This window comes from Myotis brandtii, unplaced genomic scaffold (genome assembly GCF_000412655.1).
Source record: "Myotis brandtii unplaced genomic scaffold, ASM41265v1 scaffold668, whole genome shotgun sequence".
Classification (NCBI taxonomy): Eukaryota; Metazoa; Chordata; class Mammalia; order Chiroptera; family Vespertilionidae; genus Myotis; species Myotis brandtii.
The window spans coordinates 3344863-3350294 of NW_005370597.1; the positions used below are offsets into that span (position 1 = coordinate 3344863).

The 5432-nt window shown below is 45.4% G+C and overlaps 2 protein-coding genes across 8 annotated transcripts in view; both read left to right on the plus strand.

Moving 5' to 3' along the window:
- Nucleotides 1-5426, plus strand: part of LOC106723872 (protocadherin gamma-B5-like) — a 10913-nt gene extending 5487 nt beyond the window's left edge. The window contains exons 2-3 of the mRNA XM_014529048.1: nucleotides 1104-1124; nucleotides 5352-5426. Of these exons, the coding sequence (XP_014384534.1) occupies nucleotides 1104-1124; nucleotides 5352-5414 (84 nt within the window). The 3' untranslated portion in view covers nucleotides 5415-5426. The remainder of the gene's footprint in view (nucleotides 1-1103; nucleotides 1125-5351) is intronic.
- The window catches only part of LOC102248091 (protocadherin gamma-C4), a 162808-nt gene that overhangs the window by 73810 nt on the left and 83566 nt on the right, over nucleotides 1-5432 (plus strand). The window contains exon 1 of one of the 7 annotated variants that reach the window (XM_014529039.1): nucleotides 3663-3873. The exons of the other annotated variants lie outside the window; for them this stretch is intronic. Coding sequence (XP_014384525.1) covers nucleotides 3829-3873 — 45 coding nt within the window. The 5' untranslated portion in view covers nucleotides 3663-3828. Of the gene's footprint in view, nucleotides 1-3662; nucleotides 3874-5432 lie in introns of those variants that run through there. 7 annotated transcript variants of the gene reach the window in all.

A 5432-nucleotide genomic window follows, 5' to 3' on the forward strand; every position in this document is an offset into this window, starting at 1 on the left:
CTCAACCGATTTACCAAGTGACAATCCCAGAGAACGTGCCCCCTGGCACCCAGCTGCTTACTGTAAGAGCTAGCGACCCGGATGAGGGAATCAATGGAGAAGTGGCATATAAATTCTGGAAAATCAGTGAAAAACAATCTCCGTTATTTCAGCTCAACCAAAAAACTGGGGAACTATCAACAGCAAAGAGTCTAGATTATGAAGAATGTGCATTTTATGAAATGGAAATACAAGCAGAAGATAGTGGAGGGTTGAAGGCATGGACGAAAGTCCTCATTTCGGTGGAAGATGTAAATGACAACAGACCCGAAGTGATCATTACATCTCTGTTTAGTCCAGTTAGGGAAGATGCTCCTCAAGGAACAGTAATCGTTCTTTTCAATGCTCATGACCAAGACTCTGGGAAGAATGGTCAAGTTGTTTGTTCCATCCAGGAGATCCTATCTTTTCAATTAGAAAAGTCAATAGAAGATTATTATAGAGTGTTGACATCCCAAATTCTCGACCGAGAAAAAATCTCTGAATATAACATCACAGTGACTGCGACAGACAGAGGAACACCACCCCTGTCCACAGAAATTCACATCACTCTGCATGTGGCTGACATCAATGATAATCCACCCTCCTTCTCTCAGACCTCCTACTCGGGCTATCTCCTGGAGAACAACCTTAGAGGCACCTCCATCTTCTCTGTGACAGCCCATGACCCTGACAGCAATGAGAATGCCCGAATTATTTACTCCTTGGAGGAAGACACCATCCAAGGGGTGCCTCTCTCCTCCTATGTCTCCATCAATGCAGATACTGGTGTGATTTATGCACTTTGTTCCTTCGACTATGAGCAGTTTCGAGATCTTCAAATGCAGGTTAGGGCAAGTGATAGTGGGAACCCACCCCTCAGCAGCAGCGTGTCACTGAACTTGTTCGTGCTGGACCAGAATGACAATGTGCCAGAGATCCTGTACCCCGCCATCCCCACCGATGGTTCCACCGGTGTAGAGCTGGCACCCCGCTCTGCAGAGCCCGGCTACCTGGTGACCAAGGTGGTGGCGGTGGACAGAGACTCAGGCCAGAATGCCTGGCTGTCCTACCGCCTGCTTAAGGCCAGCGAGCCAGGGCTCTTCGTGGTGGGATTGCACACAGGTGAGGTGAGGACCGCGAGGGCCCTGCTGGACAGAGATTCGCTCAAGCAGAGCCTGGTGGTGGCGGTCCAGGACCATGGCCAGCCCCCTCTCTCAGCGACAGTCACACTCACAGTGGCTGTGGCTAACAGCATCCCAGATGTGTTGACTGACTTGAGTAGTCTTGAGATCCATTCCACCCCGGAGTCCTCGGACCTCACGCTCTACTTGGTGGTGGCAGTGGCTTCGGTCTCCTGTGTCTTCCTTGCCTTTGTTATCATCCTGCTGGCGCTCAGGCTTAGGCGTTGGCACACATCACGTCTGCTCCAGGCTTCAGGAGATGGATTGGCTGGCATGCAGACTTCTCATGTTGTGGGCATGGATGGGGTCCAGGCTTTCCTGCAGACCTATTCCCATGAGTTCTCCCTCACTTCGGACTCTAGGAGGAGTCACCTGATCTTCCCTCAGCCCAACTATGCAGATACACTCATCAGCCAAGAGAGCTGTGAGAAAAAGGATCCTTTGTGTCTTTCAGATGATTCAAAATTTCCTATAGAAGACACTCCTTTGGTTCCAGTGAGTTCCATTTTTTCTTTCTTTCTATTATAATTGGTTTTCTCTCCAAGTGTTTGTACTTAAGGTAGGATATGTTGTTAATAACATATTTTTCACCATTTAAGTTTTTACTGGGTCCAATTTTTGTTCTAACATCTACAGAAAGCATTTATTGGTTACATCGCTGACATAATTTGCATTTTCTCATAATAATTCATTGGGTCGATGAAACCTTCCTTTTGGGACTGCTCTCATGATCTGGGGTTAACATGAGTTTTTTTGATGGGGATGCTTTATTAGTTATCCTGGTTCACTACTAATTTTAAGGCTGGTTTTCCATTCCTGAAACTTATTGTTATCTCCAATGGCCACATTGTGGAATTCTTGTTTTTTTAAAAAGATTACTATAGTCAATACTATCCTGTAAGGGTAAATTAATGAGAAGGCAAATGCATTCTCTCAGAGAAACAACTGAAGGTCCAGGTTTACTGCTTCTGCTTTTCTATTTCTATGACAGGACAACACCCCTTTGAGGTGACTTTTTCAGTCTAATGTGTGTAGAGATTGTTTGCATTTAAAGATAATTTCTGAGGAAGATCCAAACTTCAGTTATCATATATTTCCAACCCCAATTAAAGCATGTTTTATTCTTTTAATGGTGAAAATTTTAACATCCTTGTTTTCATATTCTCAAGGTTTTAATTCCCTAATGCTATAAGGTCAACTTATTAATAGCTTGAAACTCTTCTTTCCTATGCTTTATACTTGCTCAAGAGGTGTTTCTGAGACTGAACACTCTGAGAGGGGAAAGCAAGGGAAATAAAAAGTACCCTTTGATTATGTTATTTATGGCTCAGTTCTTCAACTTTTGAGGCTAGAAATAAATCTGGTTATGGGAAATGATTTAGGAAAATATTTTCAGGAACTGCTAAGAAGGTTCAAACAATACTTTACTGGCTTTTAGCTATCAGGAAAAGAATAATGTATTGTTTAATTTGATTTTACACATACTTTCAGTTCAAATAATAAATGACACTCTAGGAGGCTTTGAAAATAAGCTTTGCAGTTGACTCAAAATGCTATTTTAGACATGCTGGATACAAAGGCTCATATGTCTGGGAATCTATTATGGCATGCAGACATTATAATTATTTCAAATATTCTCTATTTCTAATGTAATAGGAAAAAAGTAAACCATCATCTGTAGTCATATTTTTAACCATGCAGTAAGGCAATCTTTTGGTTAAAGCTTCTTCCCTGGGGACTAATCTTTATTACTTAGTATTCACCAATATTAAAATATGTATTAATTTGAAAATGGCTATTGATGAAGGTTTCTGTGTCAAGGTAGGTAACTACTATTCTTTAGGAAAAAATGTCACTGCCTTTAAAGAAGAACACAAGTATCACTGGAGGAATGACTGTACAGAGTGTGGAAAATCTTAAATTATAGTTTTCTTAAACTAGGTAGGACTTCTGCACGGGTAACAGATTATATAATAGAATATGCTTAAAGATAAAAGTCTTTTTAAAAAAAGATAAAAGTCTTATCACCTCAATGTCTCATCTTAAAAGAAGTTAATTAAAATATCTTGGATTTGCTTCAAAATAATGAGAGAAGGAAATATATATTCAACAAAGCTGGTCTTTGTTGATCATTGTTGCATTTGGGTGATGGGTATATGAAGATTCAATAATAAGGCTCTCTGCTTTAGTATAAAATTGAAGTATTCCATAATAAATTTCGTGAAAACACTAAGTATATAGGCATCCGATGTAAACAAAAATTGGGGCCTATTATATAACTGCACTTTTGAAGAGAGAGATATATCTTCTGGAGATAAATTGGATTCAAGACTAAAATGCCAGACTGCAGTTCCACACGGAGACTCTGGGCGCCGCTGTCGGCCAGTGCAGGGCGAGCGCTGACGGCCGGCATTCTTCAGCCTCTAGCCTGGGATTTCCTGCGCAGCAACCAACACACAGAGAAGGAAACAGGCTACCACAGTGGGGCTCCTGGCCGCGCAGACTCTCTTCAGCCCGAACGGATTCCCAGCTCTGTCCTGGGACGAATGCTCTTCCCGTGACACTGTGGCTTGCGTTTCTTCGGCTTTCCGGAGAGACTGGGACCCAGCGAGAACTAGAGCGCGCGATGGGAGGGAGCTGCGCGCACAGACGCGGGGCCGGCCGGCCGCAGGTACTGTTTCCCTTCCTGCTGCTTTTGTTCTACCGCGCGTTCTGCGAGCCGATCCGCTACTCCATTCCTGAGGAGCTGGCCAAGGGCTCGGTGGTGGGGAATCTCGCCAAGGACCTAGGGCTCAGTGTCCAGGAAGCGTCAGCTCGGAAGCTGCGGGTTAGCGCGGAGAAGCTGCTTTTCAGTATAGACAGGGAGAGCGGGGACTTACTGGTGAAGGACCGAATAGACCGCGAGCAGATTTGCAGAGAGAGGAGAAGATGTGAGTTGCAGTTGGAAGCCGTGGTGGAAAATCCCTTAAACATTTTCCATATCATTGTGGTTGTTGAGGATATTAATGACCATGCTCCTCAGTTCGATAAAAAGGACATACATTTAGAAATTGTTGAGTCTGTATCCGCAGGTGCACGAATATCCCTTGACCCTGCCACTGACCCCGATATAAACATGAACTCAATTAAAGACTATCATATAAATCCTAACTCTTACTTCAAGTTAATGGTTAGAGTTAATTCCGATGGTGGCAAATACCCAGAGTTATCTTTGGAGAAACCCCTAGACCGGGAGGTGCAGCGGTCTCATCGCTTGATACTAACGGCCTTGGACGGAGGGGACCCGCCACGAAGTGCCACCGTTAGAATAGAAATTGTTGTCAAAGACACCAATGATAACCCCCCGGTGTTTAGCAAAGATGAATATAGAGTCAGTGTAAGTGAAAGTCTGCCCCCTGGGTCCTCCGTGTTGCAGGTGACAGCCACTGATCAGGACGAGGGGGCCAATGCCGAAATAAGCTACCACTTCAGGAGCACTGCTCAGAGTACAAGGCACATGTTCTCACTGGACGAGAAAACAGGCCTGATTAAGAATAACCAGTCATTGGATTTTGAGGATATGGAAAGATATACCATGGAAGTGGAAGCAAAGGACGGAGGTGGGCTCTCCGCCCAATGTAAAGTAATAATAGAAATCCTAGATGAAAACGACAACAGCCCAGAAATAATCATCACGTCTCTCTCGGATGAGATTTTGGAGGATTCCCAACCAGGAATGGTCGTGGCCCTCTTCAAAACACGGGACTGGGATTTCGGAGGAAATGGCGAAGTCATGTGTAATATAGAAAGAGACGTTCCTTTCAAGATTTACTCCTCTTCTAATAATTACTACAAGCTAGTGACAGATGGGGCCCTAGACCGAGAACAGACTCCAGAATACAACGTCACCATCACAGCCACTGACAGGGGCAAGCCGCCCCTCTCCTCCAGCACCACCATCACCCTGCACATCACTGACGTCAACGACAACGCCCCGGTTTTCCAGCAGTCAGCCTACCTGGTCCACGTGCCAGAAAACAACCCGCCCGGGGCCTCCATCGCGCAGGTCAGCGCCTCCGACCCCGACCTGGGACCCAACGGCCAGGTGTCCTACTCCATCGTGGCCAGCGACCTGGAGGCACGGGCGCTGTCGTCCTACGTGTCCGTGAGCGCGCACAGCGGGGTGGTGTTCGCGCAGCGCGCCTTCGACCACGAGCAGCTGCGCGCCTTTGAGCTGACGCTGCAGGCCCG